An 18,955-nucleotide genomic window follows, 5' to 3' on the forward strand; every position below is an offset into this window, starting at 1 on the left:
CTAGTTTGTATAATGATGGATTCAAGAAAATACATAAACTGGAATTCATTCATGCATTTTATTCTACATCATCTTAAAATCCATGATATAGAATTATTATTGCTTTGTATAGTCATTCATTTTTGTAGAGTCAGTTTTTCTTTTTATATACACAGACACATACCCATTCCGATGTTCTTCATTTCTCTCTGTATTTCCACTCTTCTTCCCTTAGGATCTTTTCCTGCTGCCTAGGAACTTCCTTTAATGTTTAATGTATATTTTCATATGGTGATGAATTCTCTCAGTTTGTGTTTTCTGAAAAAAGTTTTTAAATTTCACATTCATCTTTTTAAACTTTCCATGAAGTACAATATACTTACAGAAAAGTACATATATCCTAAATATATAGTTCCATGAATTTCTCCAAACTAAACAAACCACTCAACCAGCAATGGGGTAAAAACACAGAACTGTTCACTCTAGAAGGATATTTTTATACCTTCTAATGTTCTGGATTGTCAGTGACCACGAGACTACAAAACCAAGTGGCACGTCTACTTTGTCCTAAGCACAATTACAGACTAAGGATACACTGCTCTCTAGGATCATATGATCTTAAAGATTCCTAGAGACACCTAATTCTAACAATCAGTCAAGTGAAGCTATATATTTATGGGCTATAGTTCAATGATGACACATATTAGTTCATCTAACCCATCTTGTAAGGGAAGGCTCCTTAGTACCAGCTAGATGTGAGGAATTACTAGGATATGCACAAGATAAATCCACAATGAAGATAGGCAATTAAATGGTAAAGTATATTATATTTAGTGACTACTGATGACATTGTAAGAAATTATATAAAGTTCAAAGCAAATTGAGGAAATAGAGGATTGCATATAGATTCATAAAGGCTGTCTTAATTCTAGTCTCCTTACTGCCTACTTAAGTGAAAAATTTTTGGTTAATTTTTAAATTTCAGGTAACGAAACAAATAATATGGCCATCACCTAAATCCCTAAACATAATGGATTACAACCACTGGTTTTACTGAACCGTGACCTGGCAAAGAGGAAGATAAAGCAACAGAGGTAGAACAATTGACAATTTGAAAATTTGTACAATTTTCAAAAATGATAAACTGATAGGAAGTGTTAGAGGTTCTGCCCAAATTAGAGCTAAAATTATGTATTTATTTTGATCAAAATTAGATATATCAAGACAGCAAATTAAAAGATTAGTCAAAGGGTTTTTATAGACCTTTTATTGCATATTAAATGCAATGCCAAGCAGTATTTGAATATAACCCATGGTGCTTCCAGCCTGCACCTGAAGCTGGGAATCTTTAGTTATCTGAGGTCCCAGGCTAGAAGACTCCCTGGGATGTCATTTAAGCAAGATGTAGGATTCCCAAAGAGTAGCAATGTCATTATGATTAAATCTTAAGGATATAAGATTTAAGTTCTGCCTATGTTTATTTTGGTACTGCTGTGCAGCCATAACGTCTGTCTTTCAGCAAAGCACACAGTAGCTGTGGTACACCTAGACAAATAATGATCAAGACAATTAGTCTTATATGCTCCCATAAAAAGGAAAGTATTACAAAGGAATGTCTTGTAAGGATCTTAGGTCCTTTTTGATAACTTCTAGGCTGTCTCAAAAGTAGGATGAGCACATATCGAAGTTTGCCCAGAACAGTCCCAATTTATGTCTTGGTGTCTGATGTGATGTAGCATTTATTCTTGACAAAAAATCTTGCTTCACAACATAAATGCCATGGTCATCCTGCCATGAATGGAATAAAATTTGTACAGCCAGGGCATATCTGTCTATTGCCTTCCTCCAGTGATGTTATCAGGTATTCATGTATCAGCAAAATGAACGTCTATTGAGAGGCCTTCTAATTACAATTCAGGGAGCAGCCAGGAATGGACTCAAACCTGGTTTAGTTACTGTTTTTTTCCCTATACTCTCCAGATTCAGTCCTCCAGCAGCTTTCACTTTCTTATCTAAATAGTAGAGCTACTGGATGATTAATGTACACTTCCTCTTATCTTTGAGTGTTTCAGCTTCATCTTCCTTGTCGCTGACAGATAGGATTTGTATGATCTAGGTATTCCTCTCATGTACTGCAGCTGGGTATAGGAAGGATCCAGGTGTTTCCTTTGGTGCCAAGATGTAGAGCAGAACTTCAGACTCATCTGAAGTTCTGTAGTTCTGATAAAAGAGAGCTTATATCATAACAGTTCGTACTGGAAGTAAAGGTTGCCTCTCGCATCTCCTGATGATGACTTTCTCTTTTATCATGGGATTTTAGATTTTATGAGTAGAAAAATTGTAAAGGGGATGTCACTGAACATAGATGAGGGTTTTAAAATGCTATGGTGGCAACAGAGGACTTTCGTTATAAGAAATGGTTAATTAAGCGTATCCCTGACTATTATCAGGTGTTTAGAAGTCAGTAAAATGAGAATTTCTGAGTCAGATAGATTTCCTTCATCGCAGTGTTACCCCACAGTTTCTAAAGTAATACAGAAACCAAAAGAGAGCCTTTTATATCTTAACTGCATCATCATGACAGACATATAATAATGCATTAATATAACAACTTAAAAAATACTTGGTATGCTTAACACTACCGAGTGAGCTAAATTACCCTTATTCTAAAAGAAAACACATATGAATCCCTTATAGATGAATTTTTTAGCCTACTTAGTCATAATGATCTCAAGTATAATTAGGACTCAGACATTGTGACTCCAGTCTAATTCTATGTTTATAAGTTGTAAGCTTATTCCTTACCCAAGAGGGCACGTTTATAAAAATTACCCTCCCAAGCATAATAACTTAAAAATTGTTCAGCATTTCTAATGGATCTCCTGTTTATCAAAGCGATGCTGTTTTTTACTATGCAAAATATTTTTATGTATTAATTATAACCCATTTAAATTAAAGTAGCTCAGTTTTGTAGGTCTGTTATCACTTAGGTACATTGTAAATAATGGCAATGTATTTACTTGATAAAATAAAATTACCGATACATTGTTAACTTTACATAATATTAGTGTAATTTTACACCTGTGTTGTCTCTTTTTTTTTAAATGAACTTTTTATCTTGGAATTGTTTTAGGTTTATGAAAAATTATGCAGGTAGTACAGAGTTCCCATGTACTCCATACCCAGTTTCCCCTATTAATAACAATTTACATTTTTATGGTATATATCTTGCAATTAATGAAACCATAGTGATACATTATTATTATTAAGTAATAATACTTTACTCAGATTGCCCTAGGTTTTCCCCACTGTCTTTTTTTCTCATCCAAGATCCTGCCCAGGATACCAGTATTACATTTAACCATCATGTCTCCTTAGACATCTATAGGCTGTCACAGTTCCTCAGACTTGCCTTGTTTTTGATAACTGATGATTTGAAGGAGTACTGGTCAGGTATTTTGTAGAGTGTCCCTGACTTGGGGTTTTCTGATGTTTTTCTCATGATTAGGATCAAAGTTTTGAATTTTGGGGAGGACGACTATACAAGTAAAGCACCATTCTCATCATATATCAAGAGAACATATCATCAACATGAGTTATCACTGTTGATGTGAGGTATGATTTATTTTAAATTGCCCTTTAAAATGCTTGTGTATGGACTCCATGGTGCCTTGAGAAGGCTTTAAAAATGAATGGTACTCGAGGGCTTCCCTGGTGGCGCGGTGGCTGGGGGTCCGCCTGCCGATGCAGGGGATACAGGTTCGTGCCCCGGTCCGGGAAGATCCCACATGCCGCGGAGTCTGCGAGTCCAGGGCCTGTGCTCCGCAGCGGGAGGGGCCGCAGCAGTGAGAGGCCCGCGTACCGCAAAAAAAAAAAAAAAAAAAAAAAATATGAATGGTACTCCAGCTAAAATTTTACCTGTGAGAAAATATCACTGTCTGTTTCCAGACAAGTGACATTTTCAAAGCAATTTTTCATTTGACAACAGTGAGATCAATATAACATGCTATTTTACTTTTTTTACATTTGCCCACTGTCTGAAATAATTTAGATTTGACCAAAGTTGATTCAGATTTTGGCAGATCTTCAAAATGGTTTATTGGATCTATTTTAATTTTATATAAATTTAAGTAAGCTATAGGTAAGAGACTCAGTGATGGAATATAAAACAGAGCCTGAGTTTATTATAGAATTATGAACATGTAATTATTCTCCTGTTCCTTGAAATGAGGAAATATCATATCTTTAATTGTCCAATCACAAAGAAATAAGAAATTCAAATATTACCTGATCTCGACAAGAAATGTTGAAACTTGTCAAATGAAACTAACTGCTAAAGTATTCCATAGGAAATATTTTAAGAGAATAATTCTAATTTTAAATATATATTACATGGGTAAGACAAAGTATGCTGATAATCATTACAAAAGCCCATTTCTTGTTACAAAATTATTTGGACATGATATACACATATCCTACATGAACCACAATAGAGTTGACACTCTGGCATTAATAAATTAATTGAGAACTGCCATTTAGAGTTCTAGTATTAGGCACCTGCCGTGGGGCTAAGGTAACAGAGGCCACTGGGACCTTTACCAGCATAAGATAATGGGCACAGACCACATTTTTTCCCTTTTCCACATTTAAGTAAAAACTGGTGTTGGGGTTCACTTCATTGATTTCTGGGAGATTCCCAGTTTGGACTGTAAACATCTAGGGGAACCCACACCCATCTCACTCTCAGAGATTATCCCTATGTGAGGGGCTTCATAGGACCTTGAGGACTAAAGGAATCCCCCAAAGCAGCTTTGTCATGGCTGCTGCTGATACATGACTACAAGAATACAGTTTTTGGAACAGTATGTTCAGAGCCATAGAAGGGTCCCTAAAACTTTCTAGAGACTGATATTTCTTTGCTTGAAGGAAAGGATCATTCCTGTACTCTGTTCAGAGACTCCATTAATGATACTTAAATGCTTCTCAGAAGATGAACCAAGTGGTAGAATTCACTTCCTTTCGAGCCTGTACAGAAATACCACTTCAATTAAAAAAAAGAAAAAAACATCTTAATGATAACTCTTGAACCACATAATTTCATCTAAATAAAAAATTATCTCACAAATGTTGATATAAAGTTCAAGGCAGCAAAGGCAAAATAATGGGAATTTACTTAGACAAAGGAAACTCAGCAGCCGTCTAAATCTCTGAGCAATGAAGATTCATTCTGGGGATATTTGTAGTGTTTAACATTATGTTTTACAAAGTAACTGGTTCTGTTGTAAATGCTTCAGTGTCTTTTAGGCTCAGATAGGTTGCATAACTTGGATATACAAGATCACATAACTAGTAACTAGTAAACCCAGGATTCAAACTCTAGATTTCTGGCTCCTGAACCTGCACTTGAATCATGTCTCTAAATCAAATCTCTGCTTGTGTTATACATATATGTGAACTATGTTTCTTGTTTAAAAGGCTAATAAATTTCTATAAATTGAAATATCCTCAAGTTTATTGTAATTAGTAGATCTTAATTACAAATGTATGATGTAAATGACCAAAGCGAGGAATTCAAATGGAAACATGAGACAAGTTAATAATATTAACGGCACCATATATGGTTACTATGTGTAAAATTCTCCTAAACACTTTATATACACTTAACCATGCCAACCCTAACCACTCTTGGAGGCAGTGATTATTAACGCCATTTTCAAACTAGGAAACTGAGGCTCAGAGAAATTAAGTCATCTGTAAAGGGTCAATACGTATAAAATGTGGAACATGGATTGTGATGGGAAAGGTCAAGATGATGACTGATCTGTGAGCTACTGAAACCAGTTTGAGTTTTTCTGTATTGAATACAAGTGCACTTCATGGTATATATTATGAAGGATTTTGTCCATTTTACATTTTTGGAAATTGAGCCATATTTTCAATGTCTTGCAGAAACTCAAATTTGAAGAGAAACTGGAGAAACTTATGTAAAATGAAAAAAAAATTTTAAAGTGTGTACATTGCTAAATATTTAGCATTCATAAATTAATACATACCTTTAGTTCTTAAGCTGATAAACATGTTTCTTTTAATATCTTTGTCTTCTTTTTTTGCAGCGCTGTCATTTATTCCTAAAAGTTGAAAGATCAACTTTTTTTAAATTGAGGAATAATTGACATATAACATTATATTAATTTCAGGTGTACAACATAATAATTTGATATTTGGGGTTCCTGTCTTAATAGAGATGAAGTAATAGGACATGAATGATGCTTAAAATGTTGAGAATTAAAAATAAAAATTAATATGGTGAAGAACTTGCTTTGTTTTTTTGTTGTCTTGGACTTTGTAGCCGGAAGGGAGCTAAGGGACCAAGGGTATTTTTATTAGTCTCTCTCCCTTTTACCCTATTACACTCTCCTTTCCTGTTTGTTTATCATCTTCCTTCTCTCGTTCAACCTTTTTCATTTCCTCCTTTTTTCCCCTCATTCCAAATCTTCTTTCTTTAACTGAGCATAATATAGATTCAGAGTTCAAAAAATGTGTTGTTTTTATTGAATGGAATTTATGTTTATCTTTTCAATTTTAAAATGGAGACTTTAAACTGTCATATTTTACATTCCTACTGCATACTCTTCAAATAAAACAAAATCCAAAACTTTTGTGTGCTTTTAATTGCATTTGATTTATCTTATTGAATAATAAAACCTGGTCATTAATTTATATGTATTCATCTGCTGTTTTTGATTTAGTGCATTTGTTGCTTTAAAAATGGTTCTTAAAAGGGGAATCACATCAATATTTTATGCTTTTTTAAAGTAGATAAACTTAAACCCTCCCTCAAAAATTTTATTTCAGCATTACTTGGATAAGCCCTGGCAGCTGTAGTTTTTAAGTTATGCAGATGATACTTTTATACACCCAGGTTGGGAACCAAAACAGAGTATACCTTCATTCTGACATACATTTTTTGGCAGCAATAGGGGAAAATGACACTTAGCTGCCTTTTTTTTTTTTTTGGCTGCATTGGGTCTTTGTTGCTGTGTGCGGGCTCTCTCTAGTTGCAGCGAGAGGGGCTACTCTTCGTTGCGGCACGTGGGCTTCTCATTGCGGTGGCTTCTCTTGTTGTGGAGCATGGGCTGTAGGCATGCGGGCTTCAGTAGTTGTGGCACATGGGCTCAGTAGTTGTGGCACGTGGGCTCTAGAGTGCAGGCTCAGTAGTTGCGGCTCCAGGGCTTAGCTGCTCTGCGACATGTGGGATCTTCCTGAAACAGGGATCGAACCCGTGTCCCTTGCATCGGCAGGCAGATTCTTAACCACTGCACCACCAGGGAAGTCCTTAGCTGCCTTTTTACTGTTACCTAAGTGAAAAGAGCTTTTAAAATAGTAGTATTTAAGAAAATAGTAGGGAATAAGACTCATTAATTTTATAATATGGGTTCTTGATATTGTTTAACATGATGCCAGTATCCATACCTAGTTATGGAAGAATTGGTGTGAGATTCAATGAAAATTGATACCATTGGAAATCATACATTCAGCAAGCCAACCATAGGTGTCACCTAATAAAGCTTTCTGTATTCATCTAAGCAAAGAAAGTAGAAGAGACATTCCTTACCCTGTGGGAGTTTGCAGTGTGACACCTTGGTCCCTTGAAAGGAAGATATTAATAAAATAAATTTCAGATTGTCTCCAGTTTACCCTAAAGAGAACAAAACAATGGATCTAATATATGGATTTTTTTCAAAATCTTGTCTTTCTTATTGGAATTCTAAATTTTCATTAGAATCGACCTTTTTAATTGAACCTCTTTTGTATTTTTCAGCCTGATGACTCTTGATTAATTTTCTTTTATCTTTTTAAAATTATTATTTTCTCTTTTCCGTTTGCTGCTCCCTCTTTTGGAAGCTCAAATGAGACTGATGTTGGGACTCCCTGGATTATTCTATATCTCCTGAATTTTATTTTGAGCTTTCCTTTGCTCTTTTGCACTACTTTTTAGGAGAATTTTTTGACACAAATCCAAAGTATACAACTCCATTAATTTTTACATATGTACGTACCCATGTGACCATCACACAGATCAAGATACAGAACATTTCCACACCTTAGAATGCTCACTTATGCCCCTTCCTGGTAAACTACCCTTGAAAGGTAACTAAAATTCTGACTTCTAGTTCTTTTCAGCAAACATTCTATTGAAATTTTTATTTTGACCATCATGCCTCTAATTATTAGGAATTTTTGTTGTTTTGATACCTCTTTTTTTTTTTTTTTGGCAGCCTATTCTTTTCTGTAATAGATTCTCTATCCTCTCAGGTTTCTCTGGGAATACTAATTTTAAACTCTTAATATGCCCCTATGTTTGCTTTTTCCTTTCTTCTAGAGTTAGGAGTTTGGTCTGTTCGTCTTAGTCCTTCAGTTTCATGTTTGGTAGTCTTTGATTACCAATTTATCCTTAATTATCTATTAATAGTTATAAATGAAAGGCTATGCTGTTGTTGGTCAGGATTTCTCCTGCCTTTATGTAGGCCTGTTTTCCAAACAAATACTCCCTTGAAAGAGAGGGATGACGGCAAGCTCTCTGTGTGTGTCTGGTGTGTTGATAGGCTGGCTTCCTTTTAGGACGTATGGGCAAGAAGAAGAGTCCACCTTTCCCCAGTCTCCACTCTGCTTTCAGCTAAAATGGAAATGGACACCCTAGGGGTCTTATCTCAGTTAATTCAGAGATTAACTTTTTGGTTTTAGCCTGGGGATAAATTCTGCTGCTTTATACTTGAATATAGAGGGAGTAGTGGGAAATGTGACCTGCAAGTTGTTAAATCGACAATCCCTGGGCTAGTCAGCTTGTTTTCTGACATACTTGCCCTGTGTGCCAACTCTGTGACTTCTGTGCTGGGAAGAAGTGTTTCTTTCTCTGTTCTGACATTCTCAGATGAGTGTTTTAGGCTGTGCCTTCTGCTCTGATCTCTTCACTGGGGTAACCCCATCTGCTATCTCTTCTTCAGATTTGTGAAAGCTGTTTAGTGTCTTTTTTGGTGTTCAATGATGTCATGAAACTGTTCCCTACTGTGCATCTTTGTTTTCAGTGCAGTGGGAATTTGGAAGCCAAGGGGTGGTAAACACATGGGTCAAAACCATTGTCATGAACTGGAAGCTGACATTGCTTTGACTGGAAAAGATGTATGAGATAAAAATAGGTAGATGATAGACACAGAGAGAGAGAGAGAGAGAGGGAGAGAGAAATGCATACATACATAGATAATAGCTAGAAAATAAGAGTTCAGAATAAATATTTTCATACCTATTATAAATGTAAGAAATCCTAGATACAAGGATAATACCTTCAGTTTTTATTTTCAGAAGTTAAGTATCTTCTATTATGAGATTAATGGTAGGTCGGCAAAATAGTCATGAGAACACAAAAATATTGTCTTCATGTGCAATATTGTGATCTTACTCTGAAGAAGACGCAGTCATAGTGATATTAATAAGTGGAAACATAGTAATTTTCAGAATTGTAAACTAAACATGGAAAGAATAAACAGAGGCTGATTTCATTAAATATATTAAATCCGGTCAAATAAATTTAAGTGCTTCTTTTTAAAGTACCTTTTTTTGGATAAAAAAGCATGACATTTTTACTGTTAAAATTTGAAAAATAAGTATAAATAAATTAATAAAAATAACTCATAAGCCCTCAGCTAGGAATGACCTTCATTAAATATATAGTGTATTTAATTTCAGAGTTTCTTTCTATACATTTTTAAAAATTAAGATGAATATAAATATATGTTTGTGTACATGTACCCTGTATTCTATTAATTATCCTTTATAAGATTTTTTAAATTTATTAAATAGTCTTTAAAAGCACTCTTGAAATGCCACTCAGTTTTTCATTGTATGTTTATTTTCATTTAATGAAACCCTGACTGTTAGACTTTTGGATTGATTACAATTTTTCAATATTATAAAAACATTGCAGTAAACATCTTCATAAATGTTTGAGGACATCTGAGATTATTGCTTTTGGTTACATTCCTAGAAGGGAGGTTATTTGGCCATAAAAATGAATCAACATATTTGAGGCTTTTGATAGATATTGCAAAATTACCCTCAAAATTTGGTACACATTATTTTTTCCCATCATCCCGACAGGAGGCAGTGATCTCCCCTCTACCTTCCAAACTAGAGGATGATTATGGAATCTGACCGGAGTCTCTTCAACTTAACTTTTCAAGGCCCTGACGTTAAGCAGGTGCTTAGTGTCTTCCTTCAATTTAGCCTGAGGAAAATATGTCCCAGTGGTACCACTGACTTGAATCACCCACCATCCCTGCTATTTCCATATACTATAGTGACTCAGAAACTGTATATTGAGAATGTGCATGAGCAAGGAGAAGAAAAAGAGGGAAAAAGAGAATAAGAATATTGAAAGAGTGGAGCTGGTGACTGGACATCTGAGTTACTGACATCTACTTACCTGGATTTCTGTCAAATAATTCTTGAAAGAGGTGACACCTTCATTTGAATGTAAGATGGACAAAAATACCAGTTCTTCAGCCATCTCTTCCCGCAGGAGACCATGTATGTGTACACTGAAAGTCAGTTGACACAAGTAACCCCTCCTCGCCTTTGTGATTTCCAAAAGTGTTGAGGAATCTCCTAAGCCCAAGTGGCAACTACACTCACCGCCTTGCTTCTCAGATTGATTTGTGACCACAGTTTTAAAACCTGTACCAGGCTTGGCCTTCAAGGGCTAGAACTAAACCTTAGCTTCTCCTGAATTAATCTTACACCAAGAGCAATCCCATGTTTATACTGAGACTACAGAGACTTATACAGTGAATGGTGTTGAGTATGTGCATTTGTTTCCATTTTCCTAAACCTCTCTTCTCAGCTCAGGGCAATTTTCACAGATTTCATGATTCAATTTTTTTAGAAAGCATTTATAATAATTTTATTGAGGTGTAGCTCACATACCATAAAAATCATCCTTTAAAGTGTAAAGTCAGTAGTTTATAGCATATTCACAGAGTTGTGCAATCATTGCCATTATCTAATTTTAGAACTTTTTATCACCTCCCCAAGAAACTTCATTCCTATTAACCATTAACCCCATAACCATTAATGATCTTTCCTCACTACCCCCTCCCCCCAGCGTCTGGCAATAGCAATGTACTTTTTGTCTCTGAGGGTATGCCTGTTCTGGGCATTTCATACAGATGGAATCATCCAGTATGTGACCTTTTGGGTCTGGCCACCTTCACGGGGTTTTCAGAGTTCATCCATGTTGTAACATGTATCTGTATTTTATTTATTTTTATTGTCGTATTCCGTTGTGTGGATACGCCCCATTTTGTCAGTCGACAGACATTTGGATTGTTTCCACTTTTTGGCTATTAAGAGTAATGCTGCTATGAACACTCAGGTACAAGTTTGGCGGGGACATGTTTTCAATTCTATTGAGTACTTACCTAGTAGTGGAATGCTGAGTCATGATTCATTCTTTCATGAGTCACTCTATCCTGCTTTTGAATGTGCACATGCAGTGTCCCTTATTTTTCACTACATTCTTCGAAATTCTTCTCAACTTTCGTTTCCATCAAAATATATACCTCTTCTTACTGGTTTGAATTTATAGAAATAACAGAATAAATAATCTTAGTCAAATACTTTAAAACCCAGGGCAAACCAGCAGACACATAGTCAATTAACTATATGAATTTTGTTCAAAAGCAACAATTTTAGCTGCTTGTGGCCAGCAGAATGGACTGACTTTGCTCTTCTTTTTCATAATTATAAAATTCCATAATTCTGAACCCATAGGTAGAGATGTGTTCTTATTTCCAAATATGCCATTGCATGGCTTTCAGCAAATTTTCTCCCATGAACTATTGCTATATATCTACTATTTATAAGATGTTTTGAGTTCTCCATGTTTGGAGAGGCTCCTAAAAGAGTCCTGGAATTTATGTCAGTAATGTTTGAAATTTTGTACTTAAATCGCAGGAACTCGCCACTTCCTATTACCTATGGTACCCTCTCTCCTGGCACATGCCTATATCTCTTTCTCTGTGTCTACATCAGGGTATAAAGGAAGGCTGTGAGTTATTTAAGCTGATTGTATTCTCCTGTAGTATGGCCAAATCAGGCTTGTCTTTGCTATATGATTTGGTATGATTGGTATTCCTTTTTAGAATGTAAGGTCCTTAATGACAAAAACTGTGTTTTCTCCTTACTCTCACAGCTTTAAATATCTGATATAGGAACATGCCCAGATTAACTATTTGGTAAAAACATTTTAAATGAATATGGGTTAGCAGATTTAAAAAGAAATATGTTGATACATACCATGGCAAAAACCAGACTCATTTATGTGATAAAAACATAAAAATGCATTTTTTCAGAAAAGCTAAATTTGCATTATAATCCTTTCTATAATTTTACATTGCAAAATGAGTTTCTGTTGTTTTTAAGCTGGTTTTCCACCTTAAAAAAATACATAGATTTCTGATAAGGGTTATTCTTATACCATACCCAAATAACTAAGGGGAAAAGTCATCCATTTTGCTCTAAACATAATTGAAGTAAATTTTGTTTGACATGGGAATAGGAGAAATCTGTTAAAGAATAATTAGTTTCAGCTTTTTTTCACTACTTTTTCTGAATCTATATAACCTGTGTTGTCACTATTGTGATTTGCTTAATTTTTATGTTTCGCATTGGAAAATAAAAGAACAGACCGTGGCTTCTCTTAGCTTATCCTCCCTCTGTGTGTCATGATATCACTTAATATACAACCTTTCAAGTTGTTCACAGTGGGTTGACATACTAGAAGTTGGTGTGTCCCAACTCTCAGGCAATCCTAATGCAGAAGGACTCATTTTTATTTTCCAGTGGAGGAATTATGAAGTTATCTTGACTCATTGAAATAATAAGTCTCTTATTTTTAAAATAGGAAGTTATTTTTTATGCTCTTTTATTTAGAACATTCCAAAATAATAATATATAGAAGTTTGCATTTTTTATTTTGTATTTTTCTTTCCTGTAGTTCTTGTAATGTTTTGTATACACATGTAAGTTAATTAGGGAAGTCATAATTTGAATGCCTATTATAGTGTTTTCACTTTTTAAATTGAATCTATCCCAAACCTTTCCCAAATTCCTTTTATCTTCTTTGTTCTTCTGAAACATTTGCCTAAATTGTTTTTAATTCAAAATGGAAATATATTTTTTTCGGATTCATAAAGGTATATGTATTTATTGTAAGAAAATCTAAATGTGTAAAATAGAGTAAAACAATCTTCCACCACCTCACTTCACAGAGATGAGTTTCCTCAAGAAAGAGAAGCAGAGGGTGTGAGTATATTAATGAGATGTCAGACAGAAGAGGATCAGGTGACGAGAGAGGCAAGAAGGGAACCTGGAGAGTGGTGCTGTCAGAAGCACTGTCATAAAGATTTTTAAACAAGGAAAGTTGAATTGAATTGCACTAAGAGTAAATACAGATGAAAAATAAAGGGAATTAAACATATTTTTCATTAAGTTATCACTTTAAGTTCTGTGAAGTGTTAAGTTCAAATTCTTAAATAAAGATCATTAGAGAGCATGGAAAATAAGTCATGTACGTAGTAGTCACTTAATAAGTGCTCATTCAACATGATGATAATTCCGTGAACACAGTGCTTCTTGTAGTTGAAACCAAAATCTGTTTTATTATTACTATTACTATTATTATTTTTTTCAAGTGCCGTCCCTGGCTGGCAACCACTTAAGGCTTTGTTTGTTTCTACTTAGGCCTCTTATGTAAGAAGCTGAAGGGGAAATAAAATATACAGGATGAAAAGATGGCAATGTTGCCTCCCCCAGGACCTCAGAGCTTTGTCTACTTCACAAAACAGTCTCTTGCCCTCATTGAACAACGTATTGCTGAAGGAAAAACAAAGGAACCCAAAGAAGAAAAGAAAGACGATGACGAAGAAGGGCCAAAGCCAAGCAGTGACTTGGAAGCCGGCAAACAGCTGCCCTTCATCTATGGGGACATCCCTCAGGGCATGGTTTCGGAGCCCCTGGAGGACCTGGACCCTTACTATGCAGACAAAAAAGTGAGTTTATTGTGCCTGCAATGGCGTGGTCTCTGTTTACCTCTTTTGTACAGAAAGATATTTTAAATTGAGATTAAGTGGAATTTGGTGAAAAGCCACGTCATGACAAAAATGTTTAGTTAAATACATATGTAGGCTCTTTCAGAATATGTACTTTTACTAATTTTTCATCAAAACTGTTTCTGTCACTGGCATACTATTTTGATTTTTTTTAATTTAATAGCGTTCCGTATAATGTTCTGCCTTTTGGGACATAACATAAGTGCATCCTGGTAGGAACAAAATAATTGTCAGTTTGAGAAGTAAGACCTGGGGATATGTCCAGAATGCATTTGCACGGAGGTGACAGGTGAATCCATGGGAATATATAAAATCACTCAACTAATAATGGGATTTAGAGAGCCACTCATTTAGGGGGTTGGAGAGAAAGAGCCTGAGATGGTCAGAGAGGCAAGAGATTATAATCAGAAAAAAAAAAGGGAAGAGAGTATCTCATAAAATTATCCAGAAAGTTGAGGCTGGAGAAAGGCTATTGGAATGAACAAGGAGGATGAGTTGGTAACTTTTTGGAAGCAGTTTGTGTTAGGTGATGGAAATAAAAGCAAGATAGTGGTGGATAGCAAGTAAAAAGAGGAAGTGGGTGGCAGTTGATGCATGCTGAAAAATTTGAGAAATTTCCACCAGAAAGATAGTCACTTGAGGCAATGAATAAATTGAAAACCTTTTCAATGTAGGGTATAAATAGCACGTTTGAAAGTGGAGAAAAATTATTCTCAGAGAAAAATACAGAGGGTCGAGTAAGTAGCTAGTTGCTGATGTTAACAGACAAGGGATAAACCACAGGTCAGCTTGTATTTGCATTAGAAAAATGGAGTGAAGCCTTACTGTGTGAGCCCTGAAGGGCAAATAGGAGGATGAATTTGAGTCCTGATATGTTGAAGTAAAGGTAGGCACATCTGAGGAAATGCATGTTAAATCATATCAATATTTTCCATACTACAGGAGTGGAAATTGTCCTTTGCGAGTCAATCTTGAGAGCAGCAGAGCTGAGAAGGTGTTGATTGCATTAAGGGGAGAGTTTGAAACACTGCTACAAAGGTTATTCTACCAAGAAAATGAGAAGGGGATTACAGTCATTTCTGAGACAGTAGCAGATACAACCAGATTGAACTTGACAAAGAGGAGACAGTAAAGGATTAGATCAGCAGGTTCCATAACTTTCTCCAACAATGCTTTGCTGCATGGCAACTGCAGAGTTATCTTTAAGAGGTCAAGAAAGGCAGGATAAAGTCCATTAAAAAGAACTATTTTGACTTAAGATGTAAATAAAAGAGATTATTTATTGATAACACATCTAGCAAATAAAATAAAGGGCACTGAAATGTCTTAAGAAATAGAAATAGAAAATGTGATGAAGTTAATTTTGATGGTAGAAACACATCTTCTTTGGGATAGTTGCTCTGAATAGCAATATGTAATATTTTGCTTCACATTAAAGCCAGCATCTCAGCAAGCTGACAGCACAGAAGGAGAAAGCAGAATACCTGAGAAGCCTTTGAGATACTACCCAGCATTCCAATTAACCAATCAGTATTCTGACACAGGAAGGAAGAATGTTAACATGTATTCTGGATCTCTGCTTCAGGCACTAGACTTTTTATACAAATTAACACACATATTTACTATAACTTGGTAAGACAGGAAGTAACAAAGGACCTGGGGAAAATAAGTAACTTACAAAATGCTACATGCTGGTAAGTTTTGTCACAAATTTTTTAGTTCAAGTTGATTTGACTCCCTACTGAAATATTCTGTTGTGTAACATCTCTTAGTTTAATTTCTGTTGTATAGCAATCACCATGCTCACAGCTTTACAAAAATGAATGGAAGAATGAATGGGTAAATAATGAAACCGGCAATATAGAAAGTACTTTCTCATTTTACTTACTACTTCATCCTGAAAAATGCCTGGCTTTTCATGGATACCTCCTGCATTTCCCATTTCTCAAGGGGGCCTGGATGTTACTTAACCAGGAACCCCTGAAGGAGGAAAGGAATCTTTCTGAAATAAATCCCAATTCAGAGATATAAACTAATATTGGCTTAAAATGACTTGGGAGGTAAGGAGAAAATGTTTGTATTTGGATGGAGGATTAACTAATGGAATCATTTTAGGTATGTGGTAGACAACTTTAATGGAGAATATTTAGGGGTGGGTCTCCAATCCCTCACCTTGGCCCCAGCTCCTTTCAAATATGACGCCAACCACATTAAAAGCCTAACGCACATCGGCATCAGTGTACTTGGGTAGAGCTAGGTCAAACGAAGTGATCTATTTTCACAGTCCTCTATTAACAGATGAATAAATATCCACAGGGATTACCGAGTCTTTTTATTTTAATTTTTTGGTTTCGAGCTTTAAATGATCGGCTTTTTGTGCCATGTCCTAGCCCTTCAATCATTCTTGATTAAAGTAGTTTTGACTTCCATTTGCAACTTCAGGATTGACTTCTGTGTGGATTGATTTCTTAATGTTTCGGGTTATTCACACTCATTGACAAGAACTTTATTTCTGCTACATTACAATCACTGCTTGGATTAAAAATCTAAATGACTCCTGATTTGACCTGGGTTCAGATTTTAACTTATATTTGAGTGTAGTTATCAATGCTTTGTTTAAAAAAAGGACACTTAATAAACTAATGATAGAAGTTAGGGCTTCATTTTCATGTGTGATGAATATATTAAGTGCTTCTGAAGAGTTTTATGCAGTGCCTTTATTATAGATGAAAGTTTGTGTCTTTAAGAAAGAATAAATTACCAATCACCCTCTGCTATGGGTATTAAGAGGACAGGTACAATGTCTTATTATCTTCATATCATTGGTGCCTTATATGTTGCCCAAAATATCAGCAGCTGTTCCTACCATTTACTAAGAATTTACAATACACCAGAACTTAAAAGCTTCACAGACATGAAGTGCTAGCTCTCAAGTTGTGAAATGGTAGATCAGGTATTTAGAATCCTATCTGTCCAACTCCAACGCTTATACTCTTTAAGTACCTTAATTCTCTAATTTTATGTTCAATAAATTATTAAATAAATGAGCAATATTAAAAACAATTTATTCAAACCTTGACATCTATGCATTTCCTAGTAGGATTTTAGACTTTGCTAAAGAGACTCATTCTGCTACCCAAAATTTCATAGGCATATCTGTTTTTCCCACCTGTAATTAACTCCTGCTTGTTTATAAACCTAGACAATCCTAAAGAAGTTTTTAATGAAAATGAAAATTGGGAATCTGAATTTAAAAATAGTAAACCGGTTCTTTTTTTTTTAATATCAAGTACAAGGTAACTTGATCTTGCCAAGTTGAGGCGGTAATATGATCTTCACATTGGCTCAGATGACCTCTGGTTCATGAAGTCCCCTGATTATTCTGACAGACATGTGACCACGCCCCCTCTTTACTCTCATGCTCTGCCATTTGTATTTCTCTGTATGCTACCTGTCACATCTTGCCTTGTATTAGAGTTATTGTGTTCTTATCACTTTTCTAGGAAGCTCCTTGAATGCAAAACTCATGCCTCATTTATGTTCAAATCCCTTTCATTGCCTCTTATGCCATAGTTGCTCACTGCACAATTGTAGAATATAATGGCTGAATGAATTTTAAAAAGCACAGTGTATTGAGATTTAAGAAGACAATAGTTGTACTCAAAGGTGAGATATTAATTTTAAAACTAATTTTCAATGTAAAAGTGAACTTTATGTTAAATTATGTTTAATTTACTATATATAACTGGTATAGTACAAGGGACCAGGAATATAAAAGGGCATCTGAAAATAATAGATTCTGTTTGTTTTCTTGGGGGCTCTGCCACATACAAAAGCAAGATTACCCGAAGTTACATCTCCAGTTTGGTGAAAAATATTTATTACCAAAAGCTCCCTTATAAACTTATATAAAATTCAGAATCAACAACAAAAAGACCAAATTAGTGTCTTCTAGATAACACAAGGAATTCGTTTGCCAACCACAGAAAAATAAGACAAGGATTTGAACTTGGTCTTTCTGATATCCAAGCCAACTCCTTCGGTTGTTTTAATGTTTTGTTGTTATTGCTGTTTGTTTGTTTGGGTTTCAAATTTTTCAACTAAATACCAAAGACATGGAAACTGTCACTCATATGCAATGGTTACATAACATATTTCTTAAATGTTTGGTTCTATTCGTATTATTTTAAAAAATTGCCATGGATAGTAGCAAGCAAGTCCTTTATGTTCTTTTATTTTAGCTGTTATTGGTATTAACATCTAAAATAGGAAAATCATACTGAGTAGTAGGATTCTTTCAACTCTAATATTCCTTAAATTTATGAAAATATTTTTGAAAACTCATATTTTGGTACATTTGCTACTAAACCTGACAATAGCCAAGAAGTATTAAAATTCTCTCAGTGATATGATAAAAATCAAGGATAGCTAGTATCTATTTGGTTTGCATAAAATGCAATGTAATGAAAGAACTAAGTTGTATTTTAAAATATTTACGGTGGCCACAAGTTATTGTTACTGATTTGGGTGTTGAAGGGATATGAAAAAGTGAAAACTGTATTTTGAAAGCTCTAAATAATACATGCTCATAAATGGCTCACTTCTTACTTTACTGATGAAATGGACAATGGACTTGGAGTTCATTGGCCAACATGACGTGAAGAGCTGCATCAATGGTATTGGAACCACATTGCTTGAGTCTAATGGCAGTGTTTCTTTAATATGACCCTACCACATGGAGAGGTAAATTGCAGATATTAATCTACTACATTGAAATTTTGGAGTCTCGATTCATACTGTTTTCTTTTTAC

General features: G+C 35.0%; 1 protein-coding gene across 5 annotated transcripts in view; it reads left to right on the plus strand.

The window, feature by feature from the left end:
- Positions 1-13,818: 13,818 nt before the first annotated feature.
- The window catches only part of SCN9A (sodium voltage-gated channel alpha subunit 9), a gene marked incomplete at its 5' end in the record, with an annotated part of 83,013 nt that continues 77,876 nt past the window's right edge, over positions 13,819-18,955 (plus strand). For 4 of the 5 annotated variants that reach the window (XM_082657759.1, XM_082657758.1, XM_082657761.1 and 1 more), the window contains one exon: positions 13,827-14,084. In XM_082657759.1, the coding sequence (XP_082513885.1) occupies positions 13,827-14,084 (258 nt within the window). Of the gene's footprint in view, positions 14,085-18,955 lie in introns of all 5 variants that reach the window. The other variant, XM_082657762.1, reaches the window with a different exon arrangement.

The sequence above is a fragment of the Grampus griseus genome, assembly GCF_964374135.1.
Source record: "Grampus griseus genome assembly, chromosome: 7".
Taxonomy (NCBI): Eukaryota; Metazoa; Chordata; class Mammalia; order Artiodactyla; family Delphinidae; genus Grampus; species Grampus griseus.